The sequence below is a fragment of the Phragmites australis genome, chromosome 8, assembly GCF_958298935.1.
Source record: "Phragmites australis chromosome 8, lpPhrAust1.1, whole genome shotgun sequence".
Lineage (NCBI taxonomy): Eukaryota > Viridiplantae > Streptophyta > Magnoliopsida > Poales > Poaceae > Phragmites > Phragmites australis.
Genome location: NC_084928.1, coordinates 36,957,739 through 36,974,749, shown reverse-complemented (window position 1 = coordinate 36,974,749; position 17,011 = coordinate 36,957,739). Strand labels below are relative to the sequence as shown.

At 49.9% G+C, this 17,011-nt stretch overlaps 3 protein-coding genes across 3 annotated transcripts; all 3 read right to left on the bottom strand.

Moving 5' to 3' along the window:
• Window positions 1-220: 220 nt before the first annotated feature.
• Window positions 221-10,633, bottom strand: LOC133927397 (translocon-associated protein subunit alpha-like). Its single transcript, XM_062373856.1, has 8 exons — window positions 10,457-10,633; window positions 9,312-9,473; window positions 9,007-9,057; window positions 8,269-8,357; window positions 1,816-1,893; window positions 1,484-1,687; window positions 584-655; window positions 221-503 (listed from the first exon to the last, which is right to left on the bottom strand). The coding sequence occupies exons 1-8, from the start codon at window positions 10,524-10,526 to the stop codon at window positions 459-461; spliced, it is 771 nt and encodes a 256-aa protein (XP_062229840.1). The 5' UTR covers window positions 10,527-10,633; the 3' UTR covers window positions 221-458.
• Window positions 10,634-11,308: 675 nt separating this feature from the next.
• On the bottom strand, window positions 11,309-14,448 carry LOC133927395 (uncharacterized). The gene is made up of 3 exons (XM_062373853.1): window positions 14,299-14,448; window positions 13,313-14,170; window positions 11,309-11,733 (listed from the first exon to the last, which is right to left on the bottom strand). The coding sequence occupies exons 2-3, from the start codon at window positions 14,161-14,163 to the stop codon at window positions 11,562-11,564; spliced, it is 1,023 nt and encodes a 340-aa protein (XP_062229837.1). The 5' UTR covers window positions 14,164-14,170; window positions 14,299-14,448; the 3' UTR covers window positions 11,309-11,561.
• An 896-nt stretch (window positions 14,449-15,344) lies between these two features.
• Window positions 15,345-16,300, bottom strand: LOC133927396 (uncharacterized). Its single transcript, XM_062373854.1, has one exon. The coding sequence runs from the start codon at window positions 16,225-16,227 to the stop codon at window positions 15,694-15,696; it is 534 nt and encodes a 177-aa protein (XP_062229838.1). The 5' UTR covers window positions 16,228-16,300; the 3' UTR covers window positions 15,345-15,693.
• Window positions 16,301-17,011: the final 711 nt, after the last annotated feature.

The window sequence follows — 17,011 nt, the reverse complement described above, 5'->3', positions numbered from 1 at the left end:
AAGGTGGGGCCCACTTATTGGCCTGAGTTTTTGCCTGTCCAACTTTCTGTCACGCATAAATACGCTGTAATTAATTTCGCAAAAAAAATGCGCTGTAATTAATGGAATAAGCGGCCACTGACGGAAAGGAGCAAACGCAAACACGGTGATGCAAAGGAAATTCTAGGGCCATAATGATAGATGAATGTGAAGTTTGTCAGCTCCCAGTTCAAATTTCAAATAAGACCAGAAATCCCACCAGCGATAGCATATACCTTTTTAACAAAATTTTGTTTCAAGAAAACTTCCATGTAAAGTACACAACAAGGTCGAAAATGGTGTCAACAAAGATGTGCAGGCACGAAACTACAATCTGAACACCTCCGTTCTATCTTCTGCAAAAGTCACTTGTGAAGGGCTACCCTCAATTGCCTCATTCTAGATCCCAAAATGATTTACTAATATCAGGAGCGTCAGATCTATTTCTTCTTCTTGGATTTGCTTCCCTGTGCAAACGAAGTGCCCTGCAAGGTAAAAAGGGAATGCATGTTAGTCCTTGGCGTGGGTCTCATTTCCAGATGATATTTGCTGAGCAGAAACACACCTCGAGCCATTCATCCATGTTGGCATCAGTTGTTCCAGTACCCAGTTCAACCTTGGGGGCCTTCTTTGTTTTCTACAGCCAAGAAACAAGTTGGTGAGAGAAATATACATGACTCTAAGACGAGCGCTAAACAAATGAACACAGCATGTGTGAGTTTGTGTATTAGTCAGCACAGAAACAGGTTGATGATAAAAATATACTCCCTCCAATCAAAAATACTTGACGTTTTGGATATAGCACGGTCTTTGATGCATATCTTTGGCCACTATTTTCAACTAGAATATATTTATACAATCCAATAAGTTTATGATATTATGAAAGTATTTTTGAAGACAACCCCACACAGAATTTTTCATGTTTTGAAACTAAATATTTCAAAAAGTATTGATGGTCAAAGTTTCAAAAGTTTGACGGGACCTTGTCCAAAAGGTCATGTATTTGTAATTGTGACCGGAGGGAGCATATGACTCTAGGCTGAGGCTAAAAATATATTATGCGCCACACAGCATCTGTGTGAGTTTGTGTATTAGTCCCCCTTCTATAATGAACATCCAGCAACACCAGAGTTCAAGAAACTAGAAAGCATTAACAGTAGCCTCTCAGATAATTGAACTTGAGAATCACCCTGAGATATATTGGCTAGTGGGGTTGGATGTCACCCAGCTAACCAGGATTCCAATCTCACCTCCTACATATTAATGCTAGGGTGGATGTCTCTCCCCCTAGTCGAGTTTTTTTCAGCTACTTGAACTTACTGGGATTCAGTTAAATCACTAAGAAACAACCTGGATTACCGGTTTCCGATGGTTTATGGTTTACTGAATGCCAAACAACTCATATTTCCAGAAGAAAGGAGACAAATGCCACTACGGAAATTTAGAAGTAAGACGAAGTGATTACCTTTGAGAGCTGCTGAACTTGGCCATATGCCCACAATCCGAAGAGACCAAGAAGTGCAATTCCAAGGGTAATAAGGAACACAGACTCAACACTGAGTAAGCCTCCAACCTCAACAACTTCGACGGTGCCATTGTAGAATACATTCTGGTAAGGGTGCTGATCGATCTCATACACTATGTAACCAACTAGATCATAGGCTCCAGACTGCAAGGATATAAAGAAGCGAGCATCATCATTTACATTAGTTGTTTCAAGGTAAAAGAAACATTAGTACTGTGGACTGACAGATTGTTTCAAAGGTAACAGAAAAATTAAAATAGTGAATGACGTACCTGCAAGAACTTGCTCACAACGAATGTATATGGGAAGGTTGCTTGCACAGAGACAGGAACTGATGCATTGAAGAAATTCTGTAGAAAGAAGCCATAAAATAATGAAGTTATTAGTAGTCTTTCAAAAATTATATGATCCCTTAACTTGTTCACCTCACTCCCCCTGATTCCCAAGCACCAGCTCTATTACTCCTGCACCTCCATTCCTCTCACGTGTTAGTCGCTGAATTCTTACTCTTGGTAGTAGAAGAATTCTTACTCTTATTGAGAGAGGATGACACTAGGAGTTGAGACAATTTTTTTCTATTTCTCACACAAATGCCATACCAACCTGAGGGGTTGGGGATACATATTTATAGGCCCATGGCCAGCCAAGCATATGTCAAGATGCTAGTCTAAGATGCTGTCCTAGATGCTGTCCTCTAGTCTAAGATGCTGTCCTAGATGCTGTCCTCTAGTCTAAGATGCTGTCCTAGATGCTGTCCTAGTGTCCTAGATGCTGTCCTAGTGTCCTAGATGCTGTCCTAAAGCATATGGACAGCAAGACCACCATGTGGCAGCCCCACAAAGACTGCACAAGGACTTATCCTATCATTCTCCCCCTAAGTCTTGTGCGTCGTCTTGTGGGAAGATTGAACCATCCCGGTCCTGGAGCAGAGCTCAAGGAACTTGAGCCTCCCAAGAGGCTTGGTGAGCAGGTCCGCAAGCTGATCCTTGGTGTTGATGTAGCTCGCCATGATGCTCCCTTCCTCCAAACAGCCTCGGATGAAGTGGTACCTCACCCGGATGTGCTTGCTCCGTTCATGGAAAACAGGGTTCTTTGCCAGGGCTAGAGCGGACTTGCTGTCCACCCTGAGCTCCACCGCTCTAGTGTCTCTGCCGAGGAGATCACCAAGCAGTCGAGCGAGCCAGAGCGCCTGAGTTGAAGCGGTGGAGGCCGCTATGTACTCGGCCTCGCAGCTTGACCGACTGCCAGCTAACGAGGCACTTGCCGAGGAAGAAGAGGATCCCGCTCGTGCTCTTGCTGGTGTCGATGTCGCCGGCGTGGTCGCTGTCGCTGTACCCGACGAAGTGTGCCGCCCCAGGGCACCTAGGGTAGTAGAGGCCGTGGTCGAGAGTCCCCGCAACGTAGCGGATGATCCTCTTCACAGCCTGCTGGTGCTCCGTCGTCGGTCGCTGCATGAACCGACTAACGTAGCCGACGGAGAATGCCAAGTCCGGCCGTGTGTGGGCGAGGTAGCGAAGGCTCCCCACAAGACGCCGGTACTGCGTAGCGTCCACCTCCTCCGTCGTGCTGTCGCGGCTCAGCTTCAGCCTCTCCTCCATCGGAGTGAGAGCTGGGTTGCAGTCGGTGAGCCCAGCTAGCTCAACGACGCGCTTGGCGTAGGCGGTCTGTCGAAGCGTGATCCCGGAGTCATCCTGGTGCACCTCGATCCCCAGGTAGAAGGAGAGAGGTCCCAGGTCACTCATCTGGAAGGTGGCCTTCATCTCTTCCTTGAATGCCGCCACCTCCGCATCCTTGATGCCGGTGATCACCAAGTCGTCAACGTAGACATCCACCAGCAGAGCAGTTCCTCCACTGCCCCGTCGGTAGATGGCCGCCTCGTGCGGGCTTTGCTCGAAGCCCATCCCTTTTAGCGTGGAATCCAACTTGGCATTCCACGCCCTCGGTGCCTGCCGCAAGCCATAGAGGGCCTTGCGCAGGCGGAGCACCTTGCCCTCCTTGCCGGGGATCGTAAATCCCGGCGGCTGGTGCACGTAGACCTCCTCCTTCAAGTCGTCGTTAAGGAACGCCGACTTGACGTCCATGTGATGAACACGCCAGCCCTCCTGGGCAGCTAGCGCAAGGAGGAGTCGCACGGACTCCATCCGTGCCACGGGAGCGAAGGCGTCGTCGAAGTCGACCCCCTCCTGCTGCACGAAACCTCGTGCCACCAAGCGAGCCTTGTGCTTGACGATGGCGCCGGCTTCATCCCTCTTCAGCTTGAACACCCACTTAAGGGTGATCGCTCGGTGACCACGAGGGAGGTCAGCAAGCTCCCAGGTGCGGTTCTTCTCAACCGCATCCATCTCCAACTGCATCGCGGCGCGCCATGCCGCGTGTCTCTCGGCCTCTGCAAACGACCGAGGCTCGCCGTCGTCACACGCAAGGTGCAACTGCGCCTCCAGATCGTGAGGCACCAGTCCCGGCACCGGCTGGTCGCTGAGAAGGTTCTCCATCGTACGGTACCGCAACGGCTCGCCGTCGTGGTACGCGTCGATGCGCTCCTCGTCGTGAGAGAGCGGAGTAGCGAGCTCAACCGGGCTGTGCTCGACACGAGCTGGTGTTGGAGTAGACGTGCCCGGAGAGGTGCCTGTCGGTGCTGGAGTGCGTGGCGTTGCCGGCTGTGGTGGAGCCGGCGAAGAACTCATCGCAGCCGAGGTCCTGGCCGGAGAACGTGGTGCTGTCGAAGTAGCAGGCGCCGGGGTCGGTGGAGGCTCGGGGACTGGGGTAGACACGCTCGTCGAAGAAGAGCTGCCTACTCCCCCAGCTCCCTCGAAGTGGGCGTACTCGACAGTGAAGTCGTCGTACGTCGGAGCCGATCTGTCGTCCATCGCCTTGTCCCACGCCCATCCTCGCCCTTCGTTGAACACAACGTCGCGCGCCGTGTGCACACGCTGTGTCTTCGGGTCGAGGATGCGGTAGGCCTTCGAGCCCTCCGCGTAGCCTATGAACACTCCCGGAGTGCTCCTGTCGTCGAGCTTGCTGATGTGGCCAAGCTCCTTGGCGAACGCGAGGCAGCCGAAGACCCGCAAGTGGGAGACCGCCGGCTTGCGCCCGTGCCAAGCCTCGTACGGCGTCCTGCCGTCGAGCGCCTTGGTAGGCGAGCGGTTGAGGATGTAGACGGCCGTCACCACCACCTCTCCCCAGAAGACAGCCGGCATCCCCCTCTGCTTGAGGAGGGCCCGAGCCATCCCCACAACCGTCTGGTTGCGCCGCTCGACGACGCCGTTCTGCTGCGGGCTGTACGGCGCGGAGTAGTGGCGCTGAATGCCCTTATCAGCGCAGTACGACGCGAATTCAGCCGCCGTGAATTCGCCGCCGTTGTCGGTGCGCAGCACGCGCAGCTTGCGGCCGCACTCCGCCTCCGCAGCAGCCTGCGCGCGTCTGATGGCGTCCGCAGCCTCTCCCTTGCTGCCGAGGACCATCACCCACATGTAGCGGGAGAGGTCGTCGACGAGCAGCAGGAAGTAGCGTCGTCCTCCCGGTGTGGCCGGTGTCACCGGGCCACACAAGTCCCCGTGCACAAGCTCGAGCCTCTCCTTGGCTCGGAAGCTCGTCCGCTGGGGAAAGGGGAGTCGCCTCTGCTTCGTCAACACGCAGACGTCGCAGAGCTGCTCCACATGGTCGAGGCACGGCAGGCCTCGCACCATCTCTGCGGCACTGAGCCGCTTCAGGGCCTCGAAGTGAAGGTGTCCGAAGCGCTCGTGCCACTGCCACGCCTCATCGTCCCGACGAGCGGCGAGACAGAGGGGTTGTGCCACCTGCACGTTAAGGACGTAGAGTCGATTTGTGCCTCTGGTTACCTTGGCAAGAAGGCGACGACGGCGATCCCAAATCCTCATGACTCCATCCTCAACAACCACGCGCGAACCGTTCTCATCCAGCTGTCCCAAGCTGATGATAGAGTTCCTCAACGCGGGAATGTAGTAGACTCCGGTGAGCAGCCTGTGCTCACCAGACACGGCGGTGAAGATGACGGAACCAACGCCCTTGATCTCCACGCCGGAGGCATCCCCAAATTTGACGGAGCCTCGGACGCTAGAGTCAAGCTCGGTGAAGAACTCCCGGCGACCGGTCATGTGATGGGTGGCGCCGGTGTCGAGGCACCACCCGTCAGTCTTGTCGTTGCCGGAGCCGTCGCCGAGGAGGGCGTGTGCTTTTGGCTCGTCAAGGTGGAGGAGAGCCGCTGCGGCCGGTGCCGCTGGAGGTAGCTCTATGCTCGCATGAGCCATGAACAGAGCCGGCTCCTCCTCCTCCGCCTGTGCGACGTGGGCCTGGCCGCGTCGTGGCTGACGACAGTCCTTGGCCCAATGGCCAAGCCGGCCGCAGTTGCGGCAGGTGTCGTCTCGTGCCGGCTTGTGCTTGCCGGCGACGCCGCCCTGGGCGCCTCCGCGGGCATCACCCTCGGCACGTCCTCGCGCCCCGGCCTAGGCGTCTCTGCGCGCCTTGCGCGGCTTGCCACGCTTGCGGCCGCCTGTCGTGGAAGAAGGCTCCCCCTTCCTCCGGTCACCCTGGCAGGCATCCCACTGCTCCCGAGTGAGAAGGAGCTTCCCGCCAGTGGTGATGGGCCCCGAGAGAGACTGTGGCTCATCGCTGTCGACAACTTTGAGGCGACCTATTGCCTCCTCGATCGACATCGTGGAGAGATCCAGCAGAGACTCGATCGAGCGAGCCATCTGCTTGTACTTCTCGGGGACGCAACGGAAGAGCTTTTCGACAGCTCTCTCCTCGCCGTAGGTGTCATCGCCGAACTGCACCATCTTCTGCAACAGAGTGTTGAGACGGAGAGCAAAGTCATCAACGTCCTCACCTGGCTTGAAGGCCAGGTTCTCCCACTCCTTGCGAAGTGCCTGCAGTGTGGACTTGCGGGCGCGGTCGCTGCCGATGCGTGCCGCAGCGATGGCGTTTCAAGCCTCCTTGGCAGTCCGCTTATTGGTAAGCGAGAACTGCATCTCGGACGGGACTGCTGCGATGAGGGCATCCAGCGCCCGTCGATCCTGGTCGTAGTCGACGTCGCCGTACCGGACTGCCTCCCACATGTGCCGCACCTGGAGCTTTACCCTCATCACCGCAGCCCACTCGACGTAGTTGGTCTTAGTGAGGGTAGGCCACCCACCGCCGGGGCCGACGTCCCTGACAACAGCCTGGAACCCGTGGTGACCACGGTACCGATCCGGGGAGAGAGAGCCACGCCGCCTGTAAAGGCCGCGCTCTCCATCGACCCGTCCGCCACCGTTGCCGTGCGCGCCTCCTCCAGGAGCGCCGCCGGCGTGCGCGCCTCCTCCAGGAGCGCCGCCGGCGCGTCCGCGCCTGTCTGGGCTGCCGCCCCGCTCGTGGGCGTGCGCCGCTGCCTACTGCGCCGCCCGCTCTCGCGCTGCCTCTGCCTCCGGCAGCTCGAGGTCCGCGTCGGCGCTGTCGTCAGCAGAAATGGAGCTGCCGGTGCTGCCGCGCAGAGCCTCGACCTCCGCTGCCGCCGCACGCGCTGCAACCGCCGCCGCCGCTGCTTCTGCCTCCGCTCTGGCTGCTGCTAGCTCCGCCGCTGCCAGCCTCGACGCCCTTGCCGCCGCCGCAGCGGTCTCTGCCGCCGCTCGCTCGCGTTCCTCTGCCGCGGCAAGTTCGGCCTCCTGCCGGCGCCGCATGCTCGAGGCGACCGAGCGCTGAGACTGCCCTGCGGACATGACGCGCTACCGGGGAAGGGCTGCTGCGTGGGGAGAGGACTGCTTCAGACGAGCTACTGCTGCTCTGCGCAGAGGGAGAGGGGTGAGCAGGAGCAACCGGGGCTGCTGCTGCTCTTAGCTGGGGCTGCTGTGAGGCTGAGGGGGGAGATGAGCAGGAGATGCTCAGGCTACAGGATAAACAGGCTCTGATACCACTTGTTAGTCGCTGAATTCTTACTCTTGGTAGTAGAAGAATTCTTACTCTCATTGAGAGAGGATGACATTAGGAGTTGGGGCAATTTTTTTCTATTTCTCAGACAAATGCCATACCAACCTGAGGGGTTGGGGATACATATTTATAGGCCCATGGCCAGCCAAGCATATGCCAAGATGCTAGTCTAAGATGCTAGTCTAAGATGCTGTCCTAGATGCTGTCCTCTAGTCTAAGATGCTGTCCTAGATGCTGTCCTAGATGCTGTCCTCTAGTCTAAGATGCTGTCCTCTAGTCTAAGATGCTGTCCTAGATGCTGTCCTAGTGTCCTAGATGCTGTCCTAGTGTCCTAGATGCTGTCCTAGTGTCCTAGATGCTGTCCTAAAGCATATGGGCAGCAAGACCACCATGTGGCAGCCCCACAAAGACTGCACAAGGACTTATCCTATCATCACGCGCCTTCTTAGTTTAATATTGGTAAATCCTAGAAGGATTCACATACTTTCACCAACTTTCACTCCCCACCCTGTAATCTCCCACATCTTCCACCTCCAGCTCCCCACACTCCCAAAACACACCCATCCACCCTCTACCAAACCCTGGCTCACCCGGTCAACCCAATTCAGCGGTGCTCAAAGAAAAATCAACAAAACAAGAGCAAACTCCCAACTATCACGTCTCACCATTACAACAGAATAAAAATATCTCTCGAGCAACCAAAATTAAATATATGAGTATGGTTGGATGATATATATACCAGTGTCAATTTCAATTACTTCAGGTAGTATATAAGATTGAGGAGCCTATATTTCATTCCTCACCTGAACAGTAAGGTTTTGGCTATACATCCTATGGTCATAAGGAAGATGGAGAGTTGAATGGACAGCAACAACATTCAAAGTTGATTCACCTGTAAACACAATGTAAACGAAGGGTGTAAGACAACCATCCACAGGAAATAGCATGATACTGAAATATTGAAGGCGAAAAAACAGTGAACCCACAGCCCCAAAATGGGGAGAAATTGCTCATGTACACGTGCCACATGAACTGTGAACAATCACATAACCATGCCTCTATTCTCTAGTGCATACGTTTTGGTTTTTCTTCTAGCCGCAAAAGAACATGCATTAAACCTATAATTTGATTTGAGATTAACACTTTACAAGCATCCATCGCCAAAGAAACTTCAAACTAGTGCTGTCAAGGGCCAAGCATGTCTTTCAATCTATGTTCTCCATTTGGTCCAATTTAAACCCAGTTTTTCTAATGATATGATAACAAACATGATGGTTACACAAAAGCAGTTATATAAAAGCCCAGCCGGACAGAAGATTGAACAAATGGGACAATTTCAGAGACTGCACACCACCCCAAATAAACATGAACTTGCAGCAAGTTACTACACATAAAGCAAACAACTCACAGAACAAATGAGCATGGAACATCCACTTACCAAATTCCAAGTAAATAGAGGTAGCCCAAGCCCACTACTAATCCTAGCTTACACCGATGTGCTAGAGAAAAAGAAAGAAATTGAAGGAAACATCATAGGTTACCCTCATTTTGCAGACCAACCAGTAATTCAGTTTCTTCACCTGCTGGTACAACTGCAACCAAGCAAAAGCGGAATACATTATTGGTTACAGAACTCGTGAAAGATAAGATGCAGGTTTTGAACGAAAAATACTACCCTAGAACATGCAAATATTAAAGATAATTCGCATCCTGCAGATATTCATGGAACTCTTTCCCGGTGAGCAAAATGAACAAATTCAATTTAGAGTTTATCGTAGGTGATAAATATACAGATCCATGTTGAGCTATAAGATAAACAATGGATAATATAAAATGATACACTCACTTTTGCCAGCATTTTTGGGGAAGATGCATACTGTGTCTACACCAGGAGCAGGGCTTAAAGGTCCATCACTGGAAACCTGTGTATCATCACCCACGATTCCTAGATCAGCCCCTTCAACAACCTCAGCTGTAGCAGCATCTTCCTCTGACTGAGCTCTAGCAACTGTAGGAAGGCAAGATAAACTCAATTCAGTTCAAACAGACATGCTAGAAAAGAATAGTGTATGTGGAGTCATATCAAATGTGGCAATGAAGAATAGGAAATAATTAGTTGAACAAAATTCACAATAAAACCTATTCTATTAGTCAACCCAATAGGTCCCCAAAATTTCAGCATGAAAATGCTACACTAGCAATCTTAGGTCGTGCAACAGGATAAGGCATCTTTAACACAATAAAAATAGCCTTTAAATGCTTGAACATTAGCAACAAAATCCACTTTGAGAAAACTTGTCCTAGATGATTAAAAGGCATGCGATGTGGGCACTACATCGTTATGAGTACTTCAAATTAAGAACCCATGCTACTCACTTTATTTGCCTATCGGGAACAAATAACTGAGCTCTTAATGCCCGACTTTTAACCACTTGTTGGAGCAGTATAATGTTCACAATTTTTGACCAATGAACCGATCTTAAAGGTCGCAGTTCCAAAACTTCACGCACTGAATTCTAGCCATGCAGAATTGTTACACCAACATAAATTAAAATGAAAATTCTAGCCATTCGAGTAGCAGCTGATTCCTCGGATGGACTCAGTAGCTCAACATGCAAGTGCAGATGCATGCGCTTTACATAGTTCCCTAGTGCAAATTTCGCCCAAAACCCTCCCAACCAACCCTTCTCCAAGACCCCGACCCGTCGCATCAAGGACCCCACTTATGCATCCCACCAACGCTGCCAAAAAACCCTCAAAACCACCGATCTAAACCAACCAAGCTCGCCCCTAACCCCAATCTGCACCGGCGCAGCCCCACGGAGCCCGATCAGCTCAACCTCCACGTCAAGGAGAAGCCACGCGCGCAGATCTAGCGCTGCCACGGCGCTGAATTCCCGAGAGCGCGAGGTCCCCGGAGCGGATCTGAGCGGCGGGAAGCGAGAGAGAAGGTGGGGGGAGATACGAGGGTGTGCACGCGGCTGTTGTTACCTCGGAGGAAGGGGGAGGCGGCGAGGAGTAAGGCGAGGAGGAGGGCAGGGAGCCAAACCCTAATCGCCATGGCTGTCCGGCCCGGATCGGATCGGAGGGGCTCGCGCGCTTCTGTGTCTGTGTGTGGGTTTCTGCGGGAGGAGAGGACCGGGTGTGCGGGTACAAGTAGCAGCTAGCAGTCGCCGCGTGAGCACCACGAGGTCCACGCAGTAATAAGGAAGCCGTCGCAGCTGCTGGCTTTGGCTGTAAAGCGTAAACCCCCTGACAGGTGGGGCCCACTACAGTCTGCGCATTAGATTCTTGTGGTAATTACATAGGCCGTAGCTAAATAAGACTACTTAAGTTTATGTACGTTGAAAAAAATATAAATATTAGATATAGTAATGTTAAGTATAAATTTAAGATATGAAAATGTGTATATGTTATGAGAGTGTCATTGAACGAATACGTCAGGAACGATATCGAACGATGTCTAGTTTGATTTCAGTAGAATCTAAAATATAATTTGAAGATTATTTATTAATTTTTCTTTTAATTTTTTTTATTTTTATTAGTAAATTGGATTCTATATTTCTAGATGACGAGAGTCAACGATAAAAATAGATAAAATATTTAAATATAAAGATTTTTTATTAGATATGAAAAGAGTAAGAGTAAAAAATGATAAGTGATATATGCATCTGTACAACGTCGCTGCTGAAACCAACTTCAGTAAAACACTACAGCGAATGTTCAGCTTTACTGTGGCATGTCCAGCAATATCATCTTCACAGCGCCCTGGATAAAAAGTGGAGTAGCTGGCTAAAGCAACGTACAAGCACAACGATGCGGCAGCTATACCTTAAGTGAACATACGAAATTGGAAAGATTGCTTCCAGTATCTTACACACATTTTTCAGCAAACAATATGTCAGAGTTACAGCTCCAGCAGACCAGCACACCTAAAGAAACAACTGTTTACATCAAGAATCACAGCCCTGGAACTCAGACAGCAGCATGAGTCATCCCACGGCATCTGTTCTTGTTTTTCTTTCCTCTGTCACAACAATGTAGTTTGTAAGGTACATCGGTAGGGTAAGTGCAGCCGCCTCAGGTCCATCGCCTGCTAGTTGTGGCGATTCAGCGCCATGAACTTGCACTGCTCACTCATTGCCTGGAGCTGCGCCTCCTTCCTATCAAGCATGCCACGTAGCCTCACATTCTCCTCCATCACCTGCTGCACTTCGGCTTCCTTCTGAGCTTTCTCACTCTCAAGCTGGTTAGTCTTGGCAACTAGCCTGTTCGCAAATACAAGGAGCTCAATATTGAATTGATTACAGATAAACGATTCGAATACTGATACTAAATAAAAGTATATAAAGAGACTTGCCTGGCACAATTACTAAATTATCTGCCATTACTAGTATACGTATGCAGTAAAGACCGATACTGGGAAGACTATCAAGTAAGTACCAATGCATGCTATCTGTTATATTTACAAGTTTGTTCATTCACATGCAACATGACCGTGGACCTTTCTTTCATGTGGTTGTAGGAGGAGGATTTCACCACTACGAACTGATTACACCTGTATCAACTATCAGGTGGACAAAAGAAGAAAGTAGAAAGAAAACAATGGACATATCATATGATTTTTCCTCTTCTCCCCTAGAATGTGATTTCCCATGTTTTTTACCTCTCAATCTCTCAGGGGCATTTTGTCAACTAGATGTCCAGTTTCTAGAGTAAACAAATAGCAGGAAGCTTATTAAATGTTAGATCCGAAACTAAAAGACCTATCAGATTCAAAAAGCAGCATCACCTGGCATTCTTTACCAGATGCAGCCAGTAATAGCAGGCTGTTAGACTCAATCATTCAATTATATATCCGTTCACGTGTGCATCTTCTTGACCATTGAATATCCATTACATTTTGGACACAATCGAAAACACAAACTTCTCAAGTGAGAAGTTGGAGCAACCGAATTGGATGTGCTACCGCAATACATTATTTTAACACCATATTTTCTGAGTGCTGATAACAGTCTCAATCAGATCAAGGAGTATTAATTTTACTCAAACATTGCATGATAGTTAACCGGATTCAAAGCAAGCATCAGCGTTGATTGCATGACAGTTAACCGGATTCAAAGCAAGCATCAGCGTTGAGCAAATCTCACAAAACACCTTTAGAAATTATCAAGAGTGAAGAAAATGATGAAGATATGTGATAGAGAAGCCTGCTGAAGATATAACTTGAATACTAGATGTAGTTCAGAGCCCTATAGAATACAGATACTGCGGTAGAGCCTACTTAGCCAATACTAGGGTGAAGTTTTACCAGAAGACAGCATTCTGTGCAGCAATCAGAACTCATGCCAACACATAGTACAAGACAGTACGAACTACAAACCATTAGCATTGTGTGTTTGGAAGAAACTACTGTTGATGCAGTGTCATTAAGGGAATTCAGAGGGAGATAAGCATATGCCCCAGTAAAGACAATCGGACTCATGAATACAGTGTTAGGATAGTAGCTGACTTTTAACAACATTTTGTGGGTTTTCCCGAACTACATCAAGCCTTTAGAATCACTAATGCATCAAAGAACAAAAAATGAAAAGAATTCTGTGTAGCACCAGCTGCATATCCTATCATGGCAATGTTGCCGGAATTTTATGTAATGAATGAGTTGTCCTGCTTCTTTGTTCAAAATTGGGAAGATGAAATTAAATACTTATAAGTCTTCCATCACCAGACCATTTCTTCAAGTTCTCTTTACCCCAGAATATAGATGGTTTCACAAGCAAATTGACCTTGGCGGCGCACTCATAAAAAGAACAATAACTAAACACAGAAGAATAGTTGCAAAAGTACCTGTCGAAAAGCTTCTCCATTGTTTCGAATTGCTTCTCTGATGAGAGAAGAGTTTCTCTAACACTAACAAGAGTGCTAACATAAGTTCTCAGCGACTCGAAATCCTGCTTCACCCGACTAAGCTCCTGCTCATTTTCAGCAGCACGCTGCCGCTGCCGAGTGGTCTCCAGCACCATATCTTCAACCCTTTGCCTCATCTCATTTAGCATCCCATTTGTACCCACTGCAAATTTCTCCATCTCCTCGACTTTCGAGGACATGGTCTCAACCTGCAAAGTCTTCCTCCTGACCTCCTCCAACCCCATCCTCACCTTGTCTTTCTCATTAGCAACTTCGGATTCAGCCACAATCACTCTCTTCACAAGTGACTCCATCACATCCGTCACCATGCGGATGGACTTGAGAATGTCGTCCACATCCACATCCCCCTCGCTGGCATCACCATGTTCAGGAGCACCACTACTCTCCACAACCATCCTGTCATCCGAACCTCCACAGGACGCGGGCTCGGCGCCCTTGGGCCAATCCGCCAGTGGCACCCCATGCCGGTCGACGTATCCCACGCCGTCTTGGTGCCTTATCCCGCAGGAGGTGTGCGCGAGGTGCGGTATCGCCATGATCCGTGCCTTGGACTTGAGGTACGCCAGCAGCGTGGCGATGGTCTTCACCCTGCGGCACAGGTGCTCCAGCTCCCTCCGGGAGTCGCCCTCGGAGCACCGCATCCCGACCTTCACCTCCACGAGCCTCTCGCGCAGCGCGTCGACCTGGGACTGCTGCTGCCGCAGCTCCTCCCGCCATTCGCACTCCCCGACCGGGACGTCGCTCCGATCGGGGGCGGCACCCTGCTCCATGGAACCCCTGCGATTGGGGGGAAGCAAACAGGGATGCATTCGAATCGAGTCGGCTACGAATGGATCTACTTGACCGGGCGAACGAGAAAATGGCCGGATTTGAGCGAGGAATGGAGGGGATTCGGAGAGCTGTACCTTCCGATCGGAGGGCCGGCGGCGGATCGGAGGTGCTTCGGCTTCGCGTCGCTAGTTGCTTCTCATCCTCCTCGCCTTTCCCCTTTCTTCCCCACTTACCCTACCCATCCTCTCCCCTTTTCTCTTTTTCTCTTCAAACGAAATGTTATTTTATTTTTCATTTTTTTAGGAAATTGGCTATCCTTGGTTAGGTTAGGTGTGTACGTCGGCCTTTGGCCCTCGTGAAATTTGTGCTCTCGAAAAAGAAAAAAAAATCACTACAAACAGAAAATCATAGCGATGGGCATGGGAAATCTACGAAAAGAAAGGAACCTAGATCCCACCCCAACCATAGAGATGTGCCATCTTATCTTGTATAATCATCATGAAAACAACTGTTAAGAGGGTATTTATAGGTTGCGCTTGCATCTATGGGCATGATTGAGGGATATAGCTAAGTACTCGTGCATTATAACATATATTGATGTATAGGAGTGGCTCAAGTGATCCAAGCCAAACCCAAACGCCGCCACGGGCGCGCTGGCGGGCGGGCGGGCCGTTCAGGAATGACTCGTTCATCGACGACAGGGAGAAAATGTGAGGCAGAACGAGGCGACGACATACAACAGCGCGCTCATCGTCGGCTTGCTCTCCAGCCTCATCTCCTCTTCCAATGTGGCGCAGTCCTTGTCGTAATCCGATCTTGCTAGATTTCTTTCTAACTGATCAGTTCCTTGTGGATGTGATGCAACTACAACTGATATATCTTTTCTCTTCTGACGGATCAGCCATTACTCATTAGATGGCATCCTAGTGCTGAGCACAAACTGACCAATGAGTGTTAGGGTGTTGTATTATCATGCAAGCATTCAGAGATTTGTATATGAGAATAGGAATCACCAGGAATGACATTTAGTTGTCCATTTGCTGTCCATAATGGTCTGTTTAAATTTCAAAATTGCTTCTATAAGATTTCTCTGTTTTCCTGAAAGGAACGACAGGACAGCAGCATGACCTCTTGATCTCAATTTCTCAAAACTCAATCATGAAGCATTGCACCCAAAGCATATCAAAATTAACTACTTGTTTATACAAAACCAATCAGGTTTGCACAGATAAATCAGGAAGTTAGGGTGCAGTAGTAATTATACAATGTGGCTTGAAGCTCAAAAACTACGTGGCCACAATTCACAATGGCCAGCAAAGATCGAAACTTTTACTCCAAAACTGCGCAGTGCAATCCATTCCTCCATTGGTTGTAACAAAACACACATCAAAGCAGCTCACTGGAGCAATTAAGCAACACACTTACTTAAATTTGTATCCTTTTCTCTCTCAATCTTTTCCTTATCCGCTACGCTAGCTATCTAGACCGAATGCTCAACTCATCAAGATCAGTGCCGGCGGCCCTCGCAGCTAGCCGCCTAATACGGCGGAGGGCTGCAGCGGCGGCGCGTCGAGCTGGTAGAGTCCGAGCGACGGCCCGATGAAGCGGAACAGGACCCAGGCGCCGACCATGATGAAGATGGAGGCGTAGGCGAACTTGTTGAGCCAGAAGAGCAGCCCCTTCTCCCCGACGTACAGCTCCACGGCCTTATCGGCCAGGCTCATCTCTTCCCATTCCTTCCGCCCCCTCTGCCTCTCCATCCGCGGCGCCGCCGCCGAACGAGCCTTCTTCTTCGGCGTCACCGGCGCTGGCGGGGCATCCAACTGGACCCTGCGGGCCTGGTTCCTCTCCCGGAGGCGGTTCTTGATGCCGGCGGGTTTGGAGTTGGAGGGTGTGGTGTCGGTGGAGGGCGGCTTGGAGGTGGCGGGGGACGGGTCGCCGGAGCTGCCGTCGGATGCGGCGCTGGGGATGCAGCTGAGGTGGCGGCGGTGATGGAGGAGGAGGGGTTTGGAGGGACGGTGGAGGAGGAGCGGGAGAGGGGAGGGGAGGAGGAGGTGCTTCATGGCGGAGATGGCCGTCGGCAGGTCTCTGGTTTTTGGCGCCGTTTTGTTGATGAGGTTTGGGTGGCTGCGAGTGCGACGGCCGTGGATCGGCCATCTCATATTCCCATGCCGATTTTTAACCGTTCAGATCACCACTGATCAAAATTTTACAATAAAAATAGTTTTTTATCCCAGATACATGTTTGTTCGCTCTGCCTTCCAGTAAAAAAAAGAGTTTGAACTCTCAATTCACTAATGAGCTAGAGTCCGGTATGATCAATCTCTAATAGATACTTTAAAAATTCATTTTTTATAATATTATTACAGCATCGTTTAATATTATTATAATATTCTTTATTTTTTATCTCCAACAGTTATTATATTTTCAACCTTCTATTACTCTTCATGTGGTATAGTGTTATGATCTTGTCACATATACATCCGTCGTCTGCAGTATGTGTGTATGTTCTTATTCTTCTGACAGGCCTTTATGTTTTGCAAGAACCAGCAACCATGTTCCCTGTAAACCTTCAAATATGTACACAAGTTATCAATCCTCTAAGACTAAGAGTGACTACATCAGATGGATTACTCAAAATAATACATACTTGAATTGCAACTTTGTAACAACAAATATTTACTTGAGTAATACTGTTTTGCGATGGGATTTCTATATCATTAAGTTTTAGTGATGTAGTTGATCTTAACACTGACTCAAGAATCAAGATGGCTCATTTGATCTTACATGAAATTTATGATCACGTATGGTTACCTTATCCACGTCCCTCTTCTTCCCCTAGTACCC

Coding starts and splice junctions, on each gene's coding strand:
- LOC133927397 (XM_062373856.1), bottom strand. CDS start 10,526: ATGGCGATTAGGGTTTGGCTCCCTGCCCTCCTCCTCGCCTTACTCCTC. Junction 1,894..8,268: donor GCCAAAACCTTACTGTTCAG/GTGAGGAATGAA, acceptor TTCTTTCTACAG/AATTTCTTCAATGCATCAGT. Junction 1,688..1,815: donor TTGTGAGCAAGTTCTTGCAG/GTACGTCATTCA, acceptor ATATCCTTGCAG/TCTGGAGCCTATGATCTAGT.
- LOC133927395 (XM_062373853.1), bottom strand. CDS start 14,163: ATGGAGCAGGGTGCCGCCCCCGATCGGAGCGACGTCCCGGTCGGGGAG. Junction 11,734..13,312: donor ATGGAGAAGCTTTTCGACAG/GTACTTTTGCAA, acceptor ATTTGCGAACAG/GCTAGTTGCCAAGACTAACC.
- LOC133927396 (XM_062373854.1), bottom strand. CDS start 16,227: ATGAAGCACCTCCTCCTCCCCTCCCCTCTCCCGCTCCTCCTCCACCGT.